Source organism: Diospyros lotus, chromosome 11, assembly GCF_014633365.1.
Source record: "Diospyros lotus cultivar Yz01 chromosome 11, ASM1463336v1, whole genome shotgun sequence".
Taxonomy (NCBI): domain Eukaryota; kingdom Viridiplantae; phylum Streptophyta; class Magnoliopsida; order Ericales; family Ebenaceae; genus Diospyros; species Diospyros lotus.
In genome coordinates, this window is record NC_068348.1 from 12,313,039 (window position 1) to 12,337,349 (window position 24,311).

A 24,311-nucleotide genomic window follows, 5' to 3' on the forward strand; every position below is an offset into this window, starting at 1 on the left:
TGAGATTTTTAAAAACATAAAAACATCATTTATAATTTAAACTAAGAAAATGTGATTTTATATTATTATTTTCCTACAAATTTGGAGGATTGATTGAGATTTTCCGATGGAAAGAAAAGTTGGTGTGTGAGTGAATTCAGTGACGGACGTAAACTACTTTACCTTATATTCAATCGGTCTTTTTTCTTATCTCTTAACATAGATGGGCAGAGTTAGAATTTTTTAATTAAGGGGGGCTTCAAAAAAAAATTTCATGCACTGATGACTTGCTATTATCACATAAGTTTGATTTTTCTTGACTTTTCTTAAAAATAAGGCTAAAATGTCAAATTATTTAAAAGAAAAGGATTTTCTTAAAAATAAGGCTAAAATGTCAAGTTATTTAAAAGAAAAGGGTCTACAGTAGAGGGGGCAATAAACTCGGGGGTGGGATTGGGGTTGAGCTGTTGGGGTGGAGGGTTTGGAAAAAATTTAATATTTTTTAAAATTAAAAAGTCTATTTTTAAAAGAAAGTCTCCCTGCCCGTGGACTAGATCCGCCCCTAAATTGATACGGGTACATTCACGGTAACGAGACCTCATATCGAGGATACTCATCAAACGATGACGCTTCATCATCGGGTTCTTCGCTCCTCCTCTCGCTTCATGTCTGTGCTACCACTAGTATGCAGGCTCTCGAAGCCCAAGAACAACTTCAACTTAGATTTCTTGGTTTTTGCTCCGATCCTCCGGTCAACACCACTCAGAAATTCGATCTGCACCTGCACGAAAATGTCGACCCAACTCACTCACACCATCAACCTGCCGGGTCAATTCGGTGAACCCGTTCGGATCGTCGCTGCCCCTGGTCTTTCCGATTCTGACTTCAGGCCAGTAGTTCCTCATTCCCCTTTTCGCCTTCCCAATTAATTTTATTAATATCTTTCATTTTTATGCGTATATATGGATATTTAGTGTGTGTGTGTCTTATGAAAAATTTCTGAATTTTTTTTGTATGCCTAATTTATATGAAAAGTTTTGGATAGAGTTTAGGTATATGTATAGCAGGCGTCTGATGTAGAGAGTTGGGTTTTATGAGAATTTTTTTTTTTTGTTTTTCTTTGTGTAACTTAGGATCATGTAAACTGTATATGGGTTGCAGGACGGCTATTGAATCCTCTTTGTTCAAGCAGTGGTTGAAGAATATACAAACTGAAACCGGTTTACTGGCTAATGGTGCCATGTCCTTGAAACAAGTACTTATTCAGGTATTGAAGAGTTGCAATTATTGAAACAAGTTCACAACTGGTACTTTTTGCTGTAAAATTAGTTGTTCCAGTACTCCCAATTAATGTTATTGGAACATGGGAGGTAAGAAACCAGAATATATTTTGTAGCTGAATTAGGAACGCAGAGGTGTTGAACTGACTGAAAGAAATTTCACACGCATTGCAAATATCCTTCTTAATTGTTTTGAAAAGCTTCTTAGAATAGGGATTCCTAAGACACATCAAATCCCAACCGGGTCTCCTATTTCAGTAATATCTACTTCCTTTTGTCAGTGTCATCTCATAGTAACTTTTTTTTTTTTTTGTAAATAGTCATCTCATGGTAACTTAGAACTTTGAAGATCATGTCACAGTCCTAGGCAACAGTGACAATGAGATACCCTGGGCTCGGTGGTTTGGAAGGAAAATGACAAGAGAGTCGAGTGAGAAGGTGGAAAGAATAGAGGGTTAGAGAGAATTGAGGGATGCGAGAGAGAGTGATAGAGAGAAACAGAATGATTTTGTATTCAATCTTTTCATACCCTTCTCCCGTGGAATGGGAGTAGTACGTATAGGCGCACGGAGTGAGAGTGGATGTAGCGGATCCTTCCCTCCCCAGCGGTTACAACAGAATGTTTTGTCTTTTTCTAAGGCCTTTACACGTGGCCTCCTATAGTTAACATAATCTGTTAGCTAGAATATAAATGCAATAAGGAAAATATAGCAGTACATATTTAAACAAATAGAAATAAGACTGAAATTAAATGTAAAAGTAGCCATAGCCGTGACAATTCCCCCCCCCCCCGAACATTTCTTGTCCTCAAGAAATGCTAAGTAGGCTTGCTGTTCTTGGAAAATGCTGGAGTAGACCTGGTAGATATTCCCACGAGTTGTCCTTGTTACTCCCCTGTTTCCATTTCACCAACACTTCAATTAGAGGGACCCCTTGGTTGTGTACCACCCTTCTGTCTATAATAGCTTCTGGTTCCATAGGACCTTCTTTACCCTTACACGGTGCTGGTAGGATCGTGTCTACCAACTCCGCCCCTGTTGATCGCTTCAGCAAGGATACATGGAAGACATGGTGTATGTGAGTGCCTTCGGGTAGTTGGAGTCTATAAGCCACCTTACCTATTTTTTCTGCTATGTTGAATGGTCCAAAGTACCGGGGGCTCAACTTGGATACTGTCCCTTGGCTGAAGGCCTTCAAGTGAGGGTATCTTAGCTTGAGATACACCCTTTCTTCCACTTTAAATTCCCTGTCACTTCTTCTTTTGTCAACATACTGTTTCATCTTATTCCAGGCCGATGCCAGTTCTTGCTTTAATTGTTGCAAGACCATCCTCCTTTGTTGTAGGTATTCTTCCACCGATATCTCTGTTGCATGCCCTCTAGTGGCAAGTAATAGCGGCGGTGGGCATCCATACAGTGCCTCAAAGGGGGACATTTTTAAGGATGTATGGTGGGTGGTATTATACCACCATTGTGCCAATGCTAACCACCTATGCCAGTGTTTGGGCTGCTGTATACACATGCATCTTAGGTAGGTTCTCTTAGTTTGCCCATCTGTTTGGGGGTGATATGCTGTTGACATATTGAGCTTAATCCCTATAGACCTCATCAATTCTTGCCAAAAGTGGCTTGTGAACACCTTATCGCATTCTGATATGATGGTGCTCGGCACCCCATGCTATGATACTACTTTGTCCATAAACATTCTAGCCACTTCCTTGGCTGTGTAAGGGTGAGCTAGCCCTATAAACTGCGCGAACTTCGTGAACCGATCCACTACAACCAAAATACTATCCCTCCCTTTTGATTTAGGTAGCCCCTCGATGAAGTCTATAGTTACACTAACCCAAGCTCGATCCGGCACTAGTAGAGGTTGTAAGAGACCAGGGTAAGCCACATTCTCTAGTTTACATCTCTTGCATATGTTGCATGCTAACACAAAGTTCTTTACTTCCACCTTCATCTTGGGCCAATAAAACAACTACTTAACTTGGAGGTAGGTATTTTGGATCCCCGAATGCCCTCCCACGGGTGAGTCGTGCAATGACTGTAAAATTTTTTGCTTAAGGTCTCCCTTGCTCCCTATGACAAGCCTACCTTTAAAACTCAACATCCCTTCCTTTAGAGTATAGTTTCCAGCCCCATTAGGTTCCATCACCAGCCTCTCCATTAGCTCCTTAATCTGCTCATTGTCGGCATAGCTGTCAACCACTTCCTGAAACCATTCGGGAACTATTGTAGTGATAGTTGCCAAGTTGCCTTCCTCTTGACACCTTGATAGTGCATCTGCAGCTATATTTTCCTTGCCCCGCCTATATTGTATGGAATAATCGAGTCCCATCAGCTTGGCCATGCCTCTCTTTTGTAGTTAAGTTTATAATTTCTGTTGCAGTAAAAATTTTAGACTTTCATGATCTGTTTTGATGATGAATCTACCCCCTTCTAGGTAATGTCTCCACCTCTCGACTGCCATCAAGACTGCTAGGAATTCCTTCTCATATATGCTCAACCCCAAGTGCCTGGCGCTCAAAGCCTGGCTTAAGAATGCCAGAGGCCTACCCTTCTGCATTAGGATTGCCCCTACACCAACTCTACAAGCATTTGTCTCCAGTACAAAGGGTTCATTAAAATCTGGTAACCCTAAAGCTGGCACTGTGCTCACCGCCTCCTTAAGCTTCTCGAAGGCTGCTTCGACCTCCTCACCCCACTTAAAATTCCCCTTTTTCAGCAAATCAGTTAGGGGGTGGCTGATGATGCCATACCCCTTAACAAACTGTCTATAATATCCCGCGAGGCCGAGGAATCCTCTTAGAGCCTTCAAGTTCGTGGGTTTGGGCCAGTTGATCATGGCCTTCACTTTCCGTGGGTCTGTCCTCACTCCCTCCCCTGATATTATATGGCCCAAGTATTCCACCTGATCTTGGCCAAAGCAACACTTAGACCTTTTTATGAAAAGTTGGTTGGATTTGAGGACTTCTAGGGTGGTTCTGAGATGGGATAGGTGCTGTTTAAGGTTTGGGTTGTAAACGAGAATGTCATCAAAGAAGACTAATACAATTTTTCTCAAATAAGGTTCAAATATTTGGTTCATGAGAGATTGAAAGGTAGCTGGTGCATTGGTGAGTCCAAAAGGCATCACCAAAAATTCAAAATGCCCATGGTGAGTTTTGAAGGCAGTTTTGTGGACATCTTCACCTTTCATTTTGATTTGGTGATAGCCCGATCTAAGGTCTAGCTTGGAAAAAATGGTGGCATTATGCAGCTCATCCATTAGGTCTTCTATCAAGGGTATGGGGAACTTGTCTTTTATGGTGTGGGCATTCAATTATCGGTAGTCTACACAAAAAGGCCAAGATCCGTCCTTCTTCTTGACTAGAAGGACCGGTGAGGCAAAGGGGCTGTGGCTAGGCCTTATAAAGGATTGGTTTAGCATTTCTTTTACCATCTTTTCGATCTCTGTTTTTTGTATGGGTGAATATCGGTAAGCCCTGATATTTACTGGTTCGGAGTCTGGTTTGAGGTTGATGGAGTGGTCTAAGTCTCGGTTGGGCGATAAGGTATTAGGCTTAACAAATAAGTCCCCAAATTCTACCAACAGTTCATTAATAAGGTGGCTAGAGTGTACCTGACCAACTTCTCTGTGATGGCTACTGATGGACAAGGTGAGCTCCCCAGTCCTCATTGTCTCCTGCCCTTCCTCCACCACTATAATCGAAAACAACTGAGTCAGTTTACTCTAGTTGTGTCGAAAGACTCACTGTAGGCTCCTTCCTGTCATTATCTTGCAGGCTCTAGTTTCTCTCCCTCCTTTGAGTGTCATCTTTTTCCCTCCTTTTTTAAAAGATACTTCCATACGGTTAAGGTCGAAACTGATGGGGCTAACTTCCTTCATCCAGTCAACCCCTAGAACCACATCACAGCCCCCTGTCAGATTCCAGATCTAACCGGCTAGCCGAGAGTAATGAGGAAAGAGGAAGAGAAGGCTCGAGATAGATTGGAGGGAGAATAGAGAGAAATTTGGAAGGAATAGAAGTGAGGAGGAAACTAATTTCCTGATTTCATTTAACATAACCCAACTAAGCGCCTTGATCAGATTATATACTGATCAAATCAGTTAGGCGCCAAAAGCCGTTGGTTCTTCCATGTGACTGCACAAGTGGCCATGTGCACTTACAAGTGGACAGTGGTCTACGTGCGCCTTGAACCGCTTCACGCGATTGTGCATGCTGGAACAGTTTCTCCAGCTAAGCACACTGCTTTATTTACATACTATCAATGCAATTATACTATGACTTCTACCAACACTAGTTAGCGTAACATTCCCGGCCCCTTAAGATGTTTCTTGTCCGCAAGAAATATGAAGTAGGTTGGCCACATTGGGAAATTGCTGGAGAAGGTCTGGTAAATATTCCCAAGTATTGTTGTCGGAGTGCAAAGAAGTCCATTGAACTAACACCTGAATCATAGGAGCGCCATTGTGGTGCGTAACCCGTCGGTCTATGATGGCCATGGGAACAACCTCCGGTGGAATCTCACGTGCTATAGGCGGTAAGCTTGGTGTAGAGCTGTGGCTACCCGCTGACTTCTTCAGCAAGGATACATGAAAGACAAGATGTATTCTTGCTTCAGCCGGGAGTTCCAGTCTGTAGGCCACAGCACCAATTTTCTCCAAAACTTTGAAAGGGCCATAAAACTTAGGATTTAACTTTGAAGCGGGCTGTTTAGTCAATGCCTTGTAGTGTTGCGGATTGAGCTTCAAGTAGACTTCATCTCCTACAGCAAATTCTCGTTCGCTCCGCTTCTGATCGGCTTGTTGCTTCATTCGGTTATGTGACCTGGTCAATTCCTCTTTTATCATTCTCAACGCTTCTTGTCTCTGCTGAAGATAGGTTTCCACAATAGCCACTGTTGTGTGACCTCCTAGGGCAGGAAGTAAATCTGGTTTGTAGCCATAAAGGGCCTCAAAAGGAGTCATCTTAAGAGAGCTGTGGAAACTCGTGTTGTACCACCACTGTGCCATTGCTAACCACTTATGCTATCCTTTGGGCTACGCAAAACTGAAGCACCGCAGGTAACCTTCCAAGCATTGGTTAAAGCGTTCTGTTTGGCCATCCGTTTCCGGATGATATGCAGTAGACATTAGAAGTGTGGTTCCGAGGCTTTTCATCAGCTCCTTCCAAAACAAGCTGGTAAAGATTTTGTCTTGATCAGAGATAATTGAGCTAGGGACACCATGTAGCTTGACTACATTATCCAAGTAAATTCGAGCCACCTCTTGAGCTGAGAACGGATGGGTTAAGCTGATGAAGTGGCTAATTTTAGTGAATCTGTCAACAACTACTAGGATACAATCCTTTCCTTCCGACTTTGGTAGGCCTTCGATAAAATCCATAGTAACATTAGTCCAAGCACGATCAGGAATCTCTAAAGGTTGAAGCAAGCTGGGATGAGCCACTGTCTCGTGCTTTCAACGCTTACAAACCTCGCATCTCAAAACATATTCCCACACATATTTCTTGAGCTGTGGCCAGAAAAAGAGCTGTTTGACTTTATGATATGTGTTTTGGATACCCGAGTGTCCTCCAATTGGAGATCCATGCAATGCATGAATTATTCTGTCCTTCAACTCCCTGTAATCACCGATTATTATCTTGCCTTTGTACCGGAGTACTCCATTGGTCAGCGAGTACCCTGGTTTGCCGGTGATGCTCACGGTGAGCTGTTCCAGAAGATTCTTGGCCCATTCGTCTTGGTGGTAGCTGTCAGTAATTTCTTGGAACCAATCGGGTACCACTGTAGATAAGGTTGCAGCCATTCCTTCTTCATGACAGCGGGATAATGCATCCGTTGCAACATTTTCTTTACCCTTCCTGTATTGGATCACATAATCTAAGCCCATGAGTTTAGACATACCTTTTTTCTGTAGTTGATTCTGCAACCTTTGTTGTAAGATGTATTTCAAGCTCTCATAATCCGTTTTGATGATAAACTTTCCTCCTTCCAAGTAGTGGCGCCACCTTTCTACTGTCATTAACACTGCCATCAGTTTTTTCTCATAGATACTAAGGCCCTGATGTCTTGGGGCTAAGGCTTGGCTAAGAAAAGCCAAGGGTCTTCCCTCTTGAGTCAATATTGCTCCTATACCCGTGTTGCTTGCATCAGTTTCTAACGTAAAGGGTTTATCAAAATCCGGCAATCCAAGCGTGGGCACGCTACTAAGGGCTGCTTTTAATTGCTCAAAGGCCTCTTCTGCCTTAGTACTCCATTGGAATCCATTTTTCTTTAACATTTCTATCAGTGGTTTGCTGATAGAGCCATAGTTCCTTACAAACTTTCGATAGTAACCAGTAAGCCCCAGAAAACCCCTTAAGGCTCGTATATTAGCAGGTTTGGGCCAAGCCATAACTGCCTCAATCTTCTTGGGATCAGTTCCCACACCCGCTCCTGATATAATGTGTCCGAGATACTCAACTTGGGTTTGTGCAAAGGCACATTTTGACCGCTTGATACATAGCTGATTGAATCGCAAGATCTCAAATGTAGCCCTAAGGTGGTTAAGGTGTAGGTCAACGGATGGGCTGTATATTAGTATGTCATAAAAAAAAACCAGCACAAACTTTCTAAGGTAGGGTTCAAAAATCTGGTTCATGAGGGCTTGGAATGTAGTGGGAGCATTTGTGAGGCCAAATGGCATTACGGTAAACTCAAAATGCCCATGATGTGTTCGAAAAGCTGTCTTGAAAATGTCATCAGGATGGACTCTAATTTGGTGGTATCTAGCCCTTAAGTCTAGCTTAGTAAATATGGTTGCATGTTTGAGTTCGTCAAGTAGATCATCAATGATGGGAATAGGAAACTTATCTTTAATAGTTATGGCGTTAAGCTGTCTATAGTCAACACAAAAACGCCAAGTTCCATCTTTTTTTTTAACTAACAGAATAGGAGAAGCAAAAGGGCTGTGGCTTGGGCGAACTAGGGATTGATCTAACATTTCCCTGACCATTTTCTCAATTTCAGATTTGAGTTTAGGCGGGTATCGGTTAGATCGGATGTTAACTGGTTCAGCCTGGGGTATAAGAGGTATGGTGTGGTCTAAAGAACGTTTGGGAGGTAAGGTTTTAGGTTCCACGAAGAGATCTTGATATTCATTCAGCAATGAATCTAAAAGGGTCAGTTTAAGTACCTGTTGCGAGGATTTTGAGCTCACTGTCTGAATTTGCCTCTGATCGCTAGCCTCAATGGAAAATAGATGAGCCACCTGCGCCCACTTCTTTTTGAACATCTTTTGTAACTTCTTGCCCCTTATCAATTTGCATGTTCCCACCTCCATGTGTCCCTGCAGCACCACTCTTTTTCCTTTTTTATCCAGCGTCACCTCCATGTTATTAAAATCAAAGCTAATGGGGCTCACTTCCCGCATCCAATCTACCCCCAATACAATATGACAGCCCCCCAATCTGAGTAGCCTAAGATCAGCTTGAAATTCTTCCCCTTGCATCTCCCAACAGAACCCCATGCAAGCTAATTTGCTGATGACTTTATCTCCATTAGCTACCGTGACTGATAATGGCTGTGTCCTCGCCGTTGGCCACCCCATTCTTTTAGCCGTTGATTCATCAATGAAACTGTGGGTACTCCCACTGTCGATTAATACCATGAGAGAACTATCATGCACCTTCCCTTCTACTTTTATAACTTTGCTGTTGGCCACTCCTTTTATAGCGTGTAAGGATATGGCGCCACTGCCCTCGTCCTCACCTTCTTCTATTGCTGCCAATTCTTCTATGTCATCTCCTTCCTCTTCACCATCCAATAACAATAATTGTTTCCTACATTGGTGTCCCGGTGTGTACTTTTCCCCACACTTAAAACACAATCCGGCTATCCTCCTTTGCTCCAGCAGTTTGTCTCTGCTCAACGTATTTACAGGGGGGGCAGGTACTGCGGAATACCTGGTATGCGGGCCCGTCCTGATTGCCTCTCTTCCTGGTGGTCTACCACCCTGGTATACCATTCCTCCCTGATTTCCTCTGATTTGTCCCCTTTGTTTCTTCAGCAACGCATCAAATGCCATTTCCTGTAGGTAAGCCCCTTCTGCTGCCTCAGAGACCGTCCCGGGCCTAAGGACTTGAATTGCCGATCGAAGCTCCTCATTAAGTCCTCCTATAAAGCTGGATACAAAATAATCTTCAGTGAGGCTGGGATTCCTATTGAGCATCAAGAACTTGAGCTCTTCGAACTTCACTTGATAATCCATCACGGTTCCTTCCTGTCTTAAGCGATTTAATTCTTGTATTATATCCAACCGTCCCCGTTCTCCGAATCTTTCATTGAGGCCTTGAGTGAAGTCTTCCCAATTATAGTTCGCTCTCACCCTGGACCACCCTTGGAACCACACATCTCCTTCATCGTGAAGATATGCTACTGCTAGGGCTACCCTCTGACTCTCTGGTACTTGGTGAATCTCGAACAACTTCTCACACCTTCTTAACCACCATCGCGGTTTAATCCCCTCGAAGGTTGGGAATTCCAGTTTAGGAATTGGAAATCCTTGCCTCCGGTCCACGACTGGTTCTTCACCAATCGTAGGCTCTTCTTCTGACACGGTAATTCCTTCTTATCGGTGTGGTATACCAATTCCTTGTAGAATTGGTTCTGTTTGTTCTCTAGGTGGAAAATCAGGGGAGATCCTTACCTGTGGTTGATTTGCAAACATCAACATAAATTGTTGCAGCTGATCTCGCAACAAATTGCCTTGATCACGAACGTCTTGCAATTCCTCTCGGATTTGCAAACGCATATCCCCCCTGAGTCGATCGGCCAGAGTCTCCAACTTCCTATCCACCGCTGATCCGATTCTTTCTTCCACCGTATCAACTCTTCCTTGCATTTCTGTTACTATCGCTGTTACCTGTTGGAGCTGCATCTCCATCTGACGCATCCTTGTACCATCCGCCATCAACTTGATCGCCTTCAACAATCTGGCCCAGAACTTGCTCTGATACCAATTTGTCAGATTCCTGATCTAATCGGCTAGCCGAGAGTAATGAGGAAAGAGGAAGAGAAGGCTCGAGATAGATGGGAGGGAGAATAGAGAGAAATTTGGAAGGAATAGAAGTGAGGAGGAAACTAATTTCCTGATTTCATTCAACATAACCCAACTAAGCGCCTTGATCAGATTATATACTGATCAAATCAGTTAGGCGCCAAAAGCCGTTGGTTCTTCCATGTGACTGCACAAGTGGCCATGTGCACTTACAAGTGGACAGTGGTCTACGCGCGCCTTGAACCGCTTCACGCGATTGTGCATGCTGGAACAGTTTCTCCAGCTAAGCACACTGCTTTATTTACATACTATCAATGCAATTATACTATGACTTCTACCAACACTAGTTAGCGTAACACCCCCTAGTTACAGAAGCCTGAGGTCAGCTTCGAACTCTTCCCCTTGCATCTCCCAATTAAACCTTGGGCAGGCTGAGTTGCTAATCACTCTACCCCCATTAGCCACTGTCACACTAAGGGGTGGAGTATTCGAGAGCGGGCTTCTCAATTTCCTCGCAGTGCCTTCATCAAGGAAGCTATGGGTGCTTCCACTATCTATCAAGATCATCAGGCTCTTGTCCTTCACCTTTCCCTCGACTTTAATTATCTTGTTGTTAGTCACCCCTTTTAATGCGTGGAGTGATATTTCCCCATTGTCTTCCTCCCCCAACTCTTCACACTCATCAACATCTTCTACATTCTCTATTGTTTCTCTTGGATCTCCTTCCAGTAGGAGAATTTGTCTCCTACATTGGTGCCCTGGGAAGGACTTATCTCCGCACTTGAAACATGTTGATATTTAGGACTGTTAAACCGAAGCCAACCAAAGAGAACTCCCTTGCGAATTCAAAGAAACTCATAGAAACAGAAACCAAACACAAGAACCAACACAAACCAGCAATGAAACAGAAATAAGGAAAGATAAAAACAAACCAGAAAAGACAAGATATACCCTGGTTCGGAATGCCTTTAGGCAAACCTACATCCAGCAATCAACACCCACTCTAAATAGCCTTTATTAGGATGACAAAGATCAGTACACCAAGCTTCTAAACACTCATCTATCTCCCCGAGTACAAGCACACATTCTCCCAAGATATACACAAGACTAAACCACCTTTCTTTTTCTCAAGAACGGAAACTCCTCACTCGAACATAGACAAAACAGAAGCTCTCTCCTATCAATCAATTTACTGCCTACCTCGCCCTCTTATATATAGGAAATGGCGAGATTCCCAAGGTAACTAACTACTTTGGAAAATTACAATTAGGCCCTCAAATCTACAAAGTAATTACACTTATATTTAAAAGCCCTAATTGATCTAAAACTTCCGGCTGATAGACTTCAACATTACTGATCTTCTACCGCATCAAAACTCTAGGCAAACTTCAACAATTCTCCACCATTTGCCTTGAGTTCTTCACTCGATAGCCTGAAACCTGTTCTTATCTGGATGAAGACAAAACACTGATCATATTAAACACAAACAACATTAAGAATGGATAAAGAATGCTATAATTTAGACTTAGGGATAGCTTTGGTAAACATATCAGCTGCATTTTCTTCTCCTGCAACTTTTATTAGGGCTATCTCTTCTTTTTCAAGAATTTCCCTAATGAAATGATACCTAACATCTATGTGTTTGGTTCTTTCATGGTGTGAGGGATTTTTAGCCAAATGAATAGCATTTTGGCTATCACACATTGGCCTAACCTTAACATCTATTCCTAGAAGTTCACTAATGATTCCTTTAAGCGAAAGACCTTCTTTTATTGCTTTTGTTACAGCAATATACTTTGCCTCGGTTGTGGATAAAGCCACTACCGATTGCAGGTTTGTTTTCCAACTTATGGTAGATCCCCATAGCTGAAATACATAACCTATAGAAGACCTTCTCTTATCAATATCTGCAGCAAAATCTGCATCGGTAAACCCTAAGATGTAAGGTTTTGATTCTAATTTTCCTCCACCATAAACCAAAGACATACCTAAAGTCCCTTTAACATACTTGAAAATCCATTTTACAGCATCCCAGTGAGCTTTACCTGGATTGGCCATAAACCTACTAGATACACTCATAGAATGGGCCAAATCTGGTCTTGTACAGACCATGCTGTACATTAAGCTCTCAACAGCATTAGAGTAAGGAATCTTACTCATTTCCTTAATGTCTTTTCCATCCTTTGGAGACTGCTCATGAGACAATTTAAAGTGTTGGGCAAAAGGTACTAATACACCATTTGCATCACTCATATTGTATTTCTTAACCAACTTGCTAAGATAGGATTGTTGAGACAAGATTAGCTGCTTATGCTGTCTGTTCTTTTTAATTTTTATGCCTAATATTTTCCTAGCTTCTCCTAGTTCTTTCATTTCAAAGACTGATTTTAAACTCAGTTTTAAATTCATGATTTCCTTAGTTGATTGACTTGCAATCAACATATAATCTACATATAGGACAAGATATATGGATACATTATTGGGCATATGTTTAAAATAGACACAGCTATCATATGAGCTCCTCTTAAACCCTTGGGACAACATAAATGAGTCAAACTTCTTATACCATTGCCTAGGGGATTGTTTTAAACCGTAAAGAGATTTCTTAAGAAGACATACTAGTTCTTTCTTACCTCTTACTCCAAATCCCTTAGGCTGTTCCATAAGAATATTTTCCTCTAAATTTCCATGTAGAAAAGCTATAGTAACATCCATTTGTTCTAAAATTAAGTCTTGATGAGCTGAGATTGCAAGCAAGATTCTTATTGAGGTGTGTCTCACAACAGGTGAAAATACCTCATTGAAATCTACACTAGCTACTTGAGTAAAACCTCTAGCCACCAACCTAGCTTTATACCTAGGTTTATCTTCTTTTCCAGCTCCTTCCTTAATTTTATATATCCATTTACAGCTAACAACCCGCTTTCCTAAGGGTTTTTCTACAAGGACCCAAGTTTCATTCCGTTTAAGAGAGTCCATCTCATATTTCATGGCTTCCTGCCACTTCTGAGAATCTCTGGACTTTACTGTTGCTTCATATGAAAGGGGTTCTTCCCCTACTTTTGCAGCTGCACTTAACAGGGCATAGGAAACTAAATCAGAATAGCCATACCTTACTGGAGGTCTGGAAACCCTCCTCTGCCTATCTCTAGCCACATTGTATCTCTCTAGATCAAGGGAATTTTCTGAGCAGGAGGATTCTTCATAATCCTCTTGCTGATCTTCAGAAGATCCCTCATAATCATCCTGCTGACTTGGAGAAAATTCTCCATGCCCTTCATTTTCTTCTTGAAGACTTAACTCTTGATCTTGGGAGTTATTTTGGCCTCTACCCATTGGTTTTTCAGATAGATCTATATCTACTGATTTTTCTTTCTCAGCATCCTTTAATTCTCCCTTTCCCTCAAAAGTCTTTTATGTTAGATTCTTCATTGAAAGTAACATCTCTGCTTACAAAGGTCCTAGGCATATCTGGATCTAAACTCCACAGTTTGTAGCCCTTAACTCCTTCAGGATATCCTATAAACAAACACCTAATAGCTCTAGGGTCCAGCTTACCTTGTTTGGAATGAGCATAAGCTATACACCCAAACACCCTAATATGATCTATATTAGGCTTGTGACCAATCCACATTTCATAGGGAGTTTTAAACCCTATGGCCGTGGATGGTGACCTATTAATAACATAGGCTGCCGAGACTAAGGCTTCACCCCAAAACGATTTGGACAGCCTAGCATGAATAATCATGCACCTCACTCTCTCTAAGAGAGTTCTATTCATTCTCTCGGCCAAACCATTCTGTTTGGGATTTCTTGGAACCGATAGATGCCTTAGGATACCTTCTTGTTTACATAGGTGGTCAAATTCCTTGTTGCAAAATTCCAAACCATTGTCATTCCTAATGATTTTAATTTTGCTTCCTTTATGATTTTCTATCATGGTTTTCCAAGTTTTAAAAGTTTCAAAAGTTTTATCCTTTGATTTTAAAACATAAACCCAAACCATTCTAGAATAATCATCAATTATAGATAGGAAATACTTAGCTCCACCATGAGATAAGGTTTGGGAAGGACCCCATAGATCAGAATGGATATATTCTAAAAGGGCCTTGGTGGAGTGAGTAGCCTTTTTAGGGAATTTTGCTTTTATTGATTTTCCAAATATGCATGTTTCACATTTGTCTATAGCTGTAACTTTCTCAGTACTTAAAATCCCTTGCTTAGCCAATTCTTTGAGTCTTTGCTCACTGATGTGAGCCATCCTATAATGCCATAGTCTAGACTACCCATAGGATTTTCCCTCTCCTAATGCTGCCTCTCCCCCTACAGTGGATGCCTGCAACATATATATGCCATTTTGAAGGATAGCCTTCATGCATATGAGAGATCCTTTTACTATCTTAAGGACTCCACCAACTCCTCTATAGGAGTATCCGTTTTTGTCTAATTCTCCAAGGGATATCAGATTTCTTTTCAAATTTGGTACATATCTTACAGCAGCCAATGTCCTAATTATTCCATCATGCATTTTGATTTTAACATCCCCAATCCCTTTGATTTTACATTCCTGGTTATTTCCTAACAGGACTTTACCCCCATCTATGTCCCTAAAGCTTAGGAACCAATTCCTATGAGGAGTCATGTGGAAGGAACAACCAGAGTCTAAAACCCAAGCCTGATTGTTCTCAGTTTTTGATACAACTAGAGCATCAGCACTATCATAATCAAATTCACAGATTGAGGATGATATCTCAGTATTCCCTTTATTCTAAAATTCCTTCTTTTTCTTAGGGCAATTTCTCTTAATATGACCTTCTTCATGACATAAGAAACACCTTACTGTTTTCTTACCATTTCTAGACTTTGATCTAGACCTTCCCTTGGTTTTTTGATCCTTCTTTTCTGTCCTTGACCTAGTTGTAAGGGCATCTCCTACAGAATTCTTGACCTCTAACTTTTGTTGAAGTTCCTTGGAGTTTAAAGCTCCAATAACATCATCTAGAGACAGGTTTTCTCTACCCTGTTTTAATATATCAACAAAAATCTCATAAGATCTTGGTAAAGAGTGCAATAAGACAAGAGCCTTATCCTCATCATCATATTTTATATCAATATTTTCAAGATCTAAACATAATTTTGTGAAGTCATCTATATGTTCTTGCAGTTTCTGCCCCTCTTCCATTTTAAATGAGAAAAACCTAGTTTTTAAGAGTAGCCGGGTGGAAAGATTTTTGGTCAAATATAAGGTTTCTAACCTATTCCATAAGGATAGAGCAGTGGTCATCTTTGAGACCTCTCGAAGAACCTTACCACCAAGACTAAGAATTAAAGTATTATATGCCTTTTCATCTATTTCTTCCCTCTGTTTACTATATTCTTGTTTTTGTTCAGGGGTACTAGTTTTGGGTAACTTTTTCTCTTCTTCTAATGCTCCTTTCAATCCTAGGTTTCCTAGGAGTGCCTTCATTTTAATTCTCCAAAGGTCGAAATCATTTTGGCCAGTGAATTTTTCTATATCATATCTTGTCGCAGCCATAATTAGAACTAGAGTCTAATAAAAACAACAAGAAAGATATCAAGAAAAGTATCAAGAAGACTTATCTTGGGCGAAGGATGGCTCTGATACTAGATTGTTGATATTTAGGACTGTTAAACCGAAGCCAACCAAACACAAGAACCAACACAAACCAGCAACGAAATAGAAATAAGGAAAGATAAAAACAAACCAGAAGAGACAAGATATACCTTGGTTCGGAATGCCTTTAGGCAAACCTACATCCAGCAATCAACACCCACTCTAAACAGCCTTTATTAGGATGACAAAGATCAGTACACCAAGCTTCTAAACACTCATCTATCTCCCCGAGTACAAGCACACATTCTCCCAAGAAATACACAACACTAAACCGCCTTTCTTTTTCTCAAGAACGGAAACTCCTCACTCGAACATAGACAAAATAGAATCTCTCTCCTATCAGTCAATCAACTGCCTACCTCGCCCTCTTATATATAGAAAATGGCGAGATTCCCAAGGTAACTAACTGGTTTGGAAAATTACAATTAGGCCCTCAAATTTACAAAGTAATTACACTTATATTTAAAAGCCCTAATTGATCTAAAACTTCTAGACGATAGACTTCAACATTACTGATCTTCTACTGCATCAAAACTCTAGGCAAACTTCAACAAAACACATGCTTGGTTGCCTCCTTTGTTCGTTAAACCTCCCCATGGCCTGGGGTACACCCTGCGGTTTAGCTCCGAGATTACTATCTGCCCACTCCCGGTTAAATCCTCTGCCTCCCTGATGAGAGGTCCCTGCCACCATAGCCTTACTTTGTTGCCTCTGCCTCTTCATCAAGGCCTCCACCACCATCTCCTGTAGTCTCGCGCACTCTACCGCTTGCTCCACTGTTCGGGGTCTGATCATCTTGACCATATGTCTTAGGTCCTCACTTAGTCCACTCAAGAAACTGGACACGAAGTAGGCCTCCGAGAGATGTGGGTCATGGCTGCTCATAATAGATCTAAGCTCCTCAAACTGTTTCAGGTAAGCTTTCAACTCCCCCACTTGTCTGAGTTTGTTGAATTCTTCAACAATATCAGACATACTTCTTTCCCCAAACCTCTCACATAATTTCTTAGTGAACTCACCCCAAGTAGGATGGTTCCTTACACTAGTCCACCCTTGATACCATGCATCTACTACATCATTAAAGTAAGCGGTAGCTAAGGACACCCTTCTACCCTCCGGGATGTCATATCATTCGAATATTCTTTCGCATTTCCTCACCCACCAACATGGGTTATCCCCTTCAAAGATGGGTATCTCCATTCGGGGCATGGGAAATCTCGGCTATTGTCGAGGTGCCTGCTCCATGCAACCCCTGTGCAGCATCGTCTCCCCATCTCCATCCTGTTCTCCTCCTATATCGGGGGTCTCTGGACGATGTACTATTCTATTGTTCCTTAAGAGGGGTTCAGTTCTATCTCTAGGAGGGAATTCAGGGGCCATACTCACCGAATTTTGGCGAGTGAACATCAGCATGAATTGCTGAAGTTGCGTCTCGAGTTCCTCTCGCATTTGTGCCATTTCTTCTCGCATCTGGACTAGCGTTCCATCCAGCCTTCTCTCCAAGCCGTCTAACGCTCCTTCCAGCTTGTGGTCCATTGCCATGATCGCCTTATGGTTGTGACCATTTCCTAGCTCCAGCTGGTCGACGCCCCTATGGACCTCGGTCATGGACGAGTTGGCTTGTTGCAACTGTGATTCCATATTCTTCATGCGGGTTCTGTCTGCCATAAGCTTCTACAAGTCTCAGCCGGAATCGATGCTTTGATACCAAATTGTCACGGTCCTAGGCAACGGTGACAATGAGCTACCCTGGGCTCGTGGTTTAGAAGGAAAATGACAAGAGAGTCGAGTGAGAAGGTAGAAAGAATAGAGGGTTAGAGAGAATTGAGGGATGCAAGAGAGAGTGATAGAGAGAAACATAATGATTTTGTATTCAATCTTTCATACCCTCCTCCCGTGGAATGGTAGTACATATAGGTGCACGGAGTGGGAGTGGATGCAGCGGATCCTTCCCTCCCTAGCGGTTACAACAGAATGTTTTGTCTTTTTTTAAGGCCTTTACACGTGGCCTCCTATAGCTAACAGAATCTGTTAGCTAGAATATACCTGTTAGCTAGAATATAAATGCAATAAGGAAAATACAGTAGTATATATTTAAACAAACAGAAATAAGACTGAAATTAAATGCAAAAGTAGCCATAGCCGTGACAGATCATAATGACTTCCAAATTGTTGAGCCTTTAACTCTTAGAACATGTGTACTAAGCTTCAGATGCTTGGTTTCTTGAGATAAATCCTATGCTTTTCTTTGTAAAATGGACTCCAAACAGTTTGATTCCACTCATTTCAAGATATAGGTAAGCAAGAGTGCCAATTAAGAAAGTGTGTGGCAGGTGCGATTTGTTTGGATGCCTCTTGCTTTTGTTGGTGGATATACTTTTGTGGTATATGTCTTTCAGAATATGCATCATGCCTATATCCATTGCCATTCTCAAATCAAGTTTCCGGTTAAAGTTATTAAAACCTATTAATATTGGAGTTTTTGAAAATAGATTTGTGTGCTAGGTTATTTGAAGGTTAATTAAAGTTTGAAGGTGAAATAACCTGTGTTTTTGTTGTGGGCATCTTGATTGATATTCACTAATATATAGCAGTTCAATGTTAAGGGAGCTACGTGGGTGTCCGCTGTTCGGACTAAGACATACTTAGGACAGCATGGATCGAATGCCTTTTTACTCAACCACTGTCATGGTATCTGTCACAGTCCTTGGGGCAGCATTGTAATTGGCTCTTTCTTTTCCTGCTTTTGGCTGTTATTATCATTGGTACCTAGCAGTTATGGAAGTTAGGCTATCTAGGGTGGTACACTCCAGAATTGTGTATGGATGGCTATAAATAAGCGATATTAGAGGATGGAGATCATGTTATGGATGAGAATGATCTTTTGCCTCTCATTTTTGTTATTCTCTCTCTCTCTCTCTAATAGTCTCTCTCTTTCCCTCCCTAATTCAAAACTTCTATTCAAATTTCCTCCACACCATTCAAATTATCTTGCCAGATCCTTTGGATCTAACAATTGGTATCAGAGCCAGGCGATCTCAGGCCTGTGATTGAGACTTAATTAGGATCGGTGATTGCTAACCAAATCTCAGTGACATCCTATTACGAATCTAGAGTTTGCGACTGACCTATGTGTTAGGTTTGCACAAATATGTCACCACACACCTGGGGGGGGGGGGGGGGGGGGGTTTATAAAAAATTACTTTAAGTTTTGAAAATTTTTGCTTGAAATGAGGAAGAAGTGCTATGAAACCATGGGTGTATATTGGTGTTTTTAGAGTGTGAAAAAAATTTAAAGTAAGAATAAAATGAATAACTCAAGAGATTTATAGTGATTCAGCTCAATTGGCCTAATTCACTACCTTAGCTCCTCACTAAGGATTTCTGAATCCACTAACATCTCCTACTTGAACGCAAGTAGGCCTTCTAGCAACCAGATAGGTAGATACAAATTCTCCTACCAACACTTGGTAGGCCCTTTAGCTCACAAGTTAGGCAATACAACAATAAATTTTACAATCAATGAGAATCTAAGAGATAGCTCTCTTAATTACAATGAGGCTCAAATATATGAATCAAAGGCTACAACAAATGTCAAGGAATACACTTTGCCTTTGAATGTGAAAAATGAAAGCTTAATGAGAAATGTAAGATTAAAGATCAACTTGAGCACTTGCATTTCTTCATTAGCTTTCCCACAAGCTCTTTCATGCTCTATTTATAACTTTTTGGTTGGCCAAGCTAGAAAATTGAAATAAATGACCATTGCCCTGCATTGAATGCTTGAAAACTAGCTGTTTTAATAATGTCAAAGTAGAAACTGTCGACAGATGCATAAAATCGGTCGACTGTTTCTTTTGAAACTTTTGAATTTTCAAAAAAATCTTTCAACATTTCAAAAAAAGGTCGACTTGGATAGCCAAATGGTCGATTGTTTGAGACACAAGGTCGACTATTTTAAAGAAGTGTTGACATGTTATAGTCATTGTCGACTGTTTTTGAACTAAAATAACTTTGATTGAGAGTATGAATTTTGACTGTCGACTGATTTTCTTGAAGAGTCAAAAGAAGTTGACTTTATTTTTTAGAAAGTTGATAGATTTTGATTTCACAAAGACTTGTAAAACAAAGGCATGAAAAAGTCAACATTTGCTAAGAAGAAGTCGACATTTTTGACTTGTTCTTTCAGAAGAAGTGTGTGATTTGAAGAATAAACTTGGACAAAATTTAAACACACTCTTAACAAAATATTTCTCAACAGGTAAAGATATTTTTCATAGAATGTGCCTCAATTAAAATCTTGTATGGCTTGATAAGTTTTTTAGAAGACAATGCCACATTTTTCCCATGAATTTTTCATTTGGACATTTCAAACAGATATCAACTATATCATTTTCAAATTCTAAAATCACCAAGTTTTTTATTATCAAAATTACTTTAAAACATAACAACAATTTCCCCCTTTTTGATGATGACAAAACTGATTTAACTCTCCCTAAATGAGAGATTTATTATGAGAAAATAATGTTTGATATGTATATACCATTCATATAAAAAAGAATGATTTATAGGTACAGAACTCCCCTTGAACACTTGGGAGAAAAGAACTTATAGATGGTGCAATCAGATGTTCCTTCTTAATCAATGAGCTGCCACAAAGTTTGAGGCGAGACGATGAATTGGATAGAGTACAAGCTTAAAGCAAGATAAAATTAGATCAACAAGATCATATTAGATTGACATAAATGCATTTTAGCATTTGATACAAAAGTTGACCATCATCCAAAAATATCAATACATCATCAAAATAAAAGAAAAGCAACATAACACATAAAAAGGACAAATGTGAACAGCGGTAAAAAGGTAAAAGAAAACTCTTAAGGATCTCGAGGAGGTGAAGATGGAGTTGATGCAGGCAAGCGAGCAAGAATGGAATGTGTTGGAGAATATGTGGAAACATTCTGGCCAAATAATGATAAGAACATATTGGAATATGATAAAAGAGATAAGATGATAAGGAAAAGAGTTTGAAATTAAAGACAACTGAGGAGATAAAGAAAGGATATGAAGTTACAGATAGAGTAGTTCCATAAAGATAGGAGAGAACTATCTTTCAAGTTTGAATCCTATCATATCTGTTGTTGTACTATATTTTAAGTTTGTATTTTGAATTCTTATATTCAAGGAACAAACTAAGCTCTGCTCATGTATATATACCTCCTAGGAGATCAAATACAAGTGTGAAATAATTCATTTTGTTCACCTCCAGTTTCACTTATAATCTTCCTACTTTGGGTTTTTATTTGTTCATGGTATTAGAGCCACTAATCTAGTGACTGCATACCTTATCTTTTTCTTCACCAAATAGTCGTTCCAAGATGACTAGCAACCCACCACCAAGTGAAACGTCCACTACTTATCCTGCACCCACTAGAACCCCACAAACTTCAGCTGTTACTATTTCTCTCGATGGTCATACCCTTCAAATTACACATTATAAATTGAATGAGACTAATTTTTGAGAATGGTCGCAATCAGTTTTGTTGGTCATTAAAGGGAAGGGAAAAGTGGGATACCTAACTGGTGGTACTCCTATGCCGGATCATGAAGCTACTAATTATGAAGTCTGGGACGTCGAAAGTTCAATTGTTATGGCTTGGCTCATTAATTAATTCCATGGAGCCAATGATAGGTAAAACCTATTTATTCTATAAGACAACCAAGGAAGTATGGGAGGCTGTGTAAGATTTGAAATAGAATGCTAAGGCAGACAATACTAGCAGGCTAGAGGACAATAGAGAGAAAGAAATTCTTGTGAATCACTGGATAAAACTGAACAAAATGAATAACAACATTACAAAGCTATGCTGAGTTTATATTTATACTCAAACAATATAACCTTCTAACTACACCGCTAAATAAACACAACAACTTGCAACAGATAAGAAAATATAGAGGCTATCCGAATACAAAGGTAACCTATCCGAATACCAATAGCTCATATCCGAATACATAAGTAGGCTATCCAAATGCAATAGCTCATATCTGAATACAAAACATAATCCTTCTACAAGATCTCTACTCAAATATGGAGAACACGACTCAATGTTTTTAAATTCGGTCAGCTATTCAAACCACTCGACAAGGTAATCATTCAGTCATTGATTACTATAACATGTTTGACTGAATTGTGGTAGGAAATTGATCTATTTTACGACATTAGTTGGGAGTGTATTGTTGATGGAGTTAAATACACTAAAATGGTGGAGAAAGAATAGGTGTTTGATTTTCTTCATGGCCTTAATTCTGACCTGGAAGAAGTTAAGAGGAAGATTACTGGGAACTAAACCATTCCCATCAATTTGGGAAGCATTTGCAGAAGAAAGGGAGAAAGCTGAAAAAGGTAATGCTGAACTCGTTTTCTATACATGAAATTAACACTCAAAATTCAACCCTTGCTACTTTTGAACTAAAAACAATACCAATACGTGGAGAATCACAAAAAGGAGAATTAGTGGTGTGATCACTGTCATAAGCCTTATCTTACTAGAGACACTTGTTGGAAAATTCATGGGAAACTAGCAAATTGGAAGGGAAAAAATCAAAAGAAGATGACTTAGGTAGCCTATGTAGTAGAGGCTAAAGAGGGTAAAATGACTAATCTTACCCTAACAATAGATCAGTTGGAACTCCCTCAGCAAGTACTGAACTAGACAAATGTCACTAAGTCATCTGATTCGGGTGAATCCCCAAAACCTATCATATCACTTGTCGAACAAGGTATTTTTTATGAGTGTTACTTCTCTAAAATATTGTCTATAGATGATTGGATTGTGGATATAGGACCATCAGATCATATGATAGGTTCATTGCGTGGATTATCAACTAATAAAAGGTGTGATAAGACTATAACTGTGACTATGGTAGATGGTATTGTATCCTATGCTAAAGGAGAAGGATCAGTAAATATAGATGGCTTACATTTGAAGTCTATTTTATGTGCCTAAATTAAAGTGTAATCTATTGTCAATCAGCAAGATAACAAAGGACATGAACTGTAAAGTTACATTTTTCCCAAGTCACTGTGTTTTTTTAGGACCTAACTTCAGGGAAGATGATTGGAAATGCTGAGGGAAAGGAAGGTCTTTATTATGTTAATGGAGTAGTCGATACTCCCACTTTATTTAGGTTACATAATAAATCCTCCTTTTCTACTATCTTAGATTTTAATATTCAGTTATGGCACAAATGTTTAGGCCATCATAGTTTTAGATACTTAAAGATCTTGTACCCTCATTTGTTTATCAATAAAGAGAGTGAGTCTTTCCAATGTGAGCAATGCATTCTTGCCAAATAGACAAAAGTTTCACATGCTATTCGTTCTTATTAGCCCACCATACCATTTTATTTAGTACATAGTGATGCATGGGGACCAACAAGAACTCCTAACCTTACCAACACTCGCTGCTTTGTCACTTTCATAGATAATCATACCAAAGTTTGTTGAGTCTTTTTACTAAAGAAAAGTTTGAAGTTTATGCAATGTTTAAAAAATTTCATCAAATGGCACGTAATGTTTTTTAAACATCAATCCATATCCTTCGGTTGGATAATGAATAAGGAATATTTCTCAAATGAGTTTGATAACTACCTGAGTGAAAATGGGATTGTTCATCAAAGTACTTGTCCCTATAATCCACAACAAAATGGAGTGGATGAGAGAAAAAATCAACATATTCTTGAAACTGCCCGATCCTTGATGTTTACAAGTTCAGTTCCTAATTCCTATTGGGGAGATGCTATACTTACAATTGCTTATCTCATCAATAGACTTCCTACCGGGTTCTCAAATTTAATACTACCTTGAGCACTCTTCTTGCTAGCTATCCTCTCCTTTCTCGAATGCTTAATTCAATGTCTCCAAAGGTCTTTGGGTGTATTGTGTTTTTGCATAATTATCACTCTAAATTGGAGCCTAAATCTTTGAAGTGTGTGTTTGTGAGATACTCCCCAACACAACTAGGCTACAAGTGTTATTATCCTAACACTAGGAAATTTGTTGTATCCTATGACTCTTTTTTCAATGATCACTATTTTACAGGGGTGACCTCTGGCTGTGTATGTGATAGGTAAATGAGTCTCTGATAAGATTCTTTGTCTACTGCATGTGACACCCCGTTCCCACTTACGGGTGCCACTCGTGAACAATCATCTGAATTGTTCACCTGCCCGGCCTTTTGCGAAGGGCGGACTATGTTTTGACACGAAACGCTCTAGGTGGGAACTAGGTTTCGTTCTTCCCTTCCCTCAATCCCAGGATCTACCAGCAGACTTGACTTTAACTATACCACACTTGGCTAATTTATTTCCAT

At 40.1% G+C, this 24,311-nt stretch overlaps 1 protein-coding gene across 1 annotated transcript in view; it reads left to right on the top strand.

The window, feature by feature from the left end:
- Positions 1-547: 547 nt before the first annotated feature.
- LOC127812954 (nudix hydrolase 14, chloroplastic) overlaps positions 548-24,311 on the top strand; it is a 54,557-nt gene continuing 30,793 nt past the window's right edge. Inside the window, exons 1-2 of the mRNA XM_052353573.1 lie at positions 548-868; positions 1,141-1,246. Coding sequence (XP_052209533.1) covers positions 603-868; positions 1,141-1,246 — 372 coding nt within the window. The 5' untranslated portion in view covers positions 548-602. The remainder of the gene's footprint in view (positions 869-1,140; positions 1,247-24,311) is intronic.